A 394-nucleotide genomic window follows, 5' to 3' on the forward strand; every position below is an offset into this window, starting at 1 on the left:
GGGGCGGCCGGCCCGCGGGTCTCTCCGGGCCCGGCGGGGGCGCTCGGCCAGCCCGCAGCCCAGCGCGGCGCTCAGCAGCCCCAGGCGCAGCACCCAACTCCAGAGCCGCATGTCCGACGGTCCCCCCCGCCCCCCCTTCGCCCCTGCACCGCCGCCCGGAGCTGCCAGCTTTGGGAGCCTCGGCGCCTCGACTTTCTTCGCTTCTTCACCCTTCTTGGGCGAGCCCCCCCTCCACTTGCTTTTTTCTTTTCTTTCTCGCTTTCCTCCTCAAGGTGTGTGCTCCACTCCCCCCACCTTTGAAAAATACAGTCCAACTCCTCCTGGTTGGCAATTAATTGCTCTCCCCTCTCCTTTATCTGCCTTATTTTCCCCCTCTAACAGCTGGTTGCCTTCC

General features: G+C 65.0%; 1 protein-coding gene across 1 annotated transcript in view; it reads right to left on the bottom strand.

The window, feature by feature from the left end:
- Positions 1-111, bottom strand: part of PAPPA (pregnancy-associated plasma protein A, pappalysin 1) — a 250,111-nt gene extending 250,000 nt beyond the window's left edge. Inside the window, exon 1 of the mRNA XM_012664387.1 lies at positions 6-111. Coding sequence (XP_012519841.1) covers positions 6-111 — 106 coding nt within the window. The remainder of the gene's footprint in view (positions 1-5) is intronic.
- Positions 112-394: the final 283 nt, after the last annotated feature.

Source organism: Propithecus coquereli, unplaced genomic scaffold, assembly GCF_000956105.1.
Source record: "Propithecus coquereli isolate 6110/MARCELLA unplaced genomic scaffold, Pcoq_1.0 Scaffold89, whole genome shotgun sequence".
NCBI lineage: Eukaryota > Metazoa > Chordata > Mammalia > Primates > Indriidae > Propithecus > Propithecus coquereli.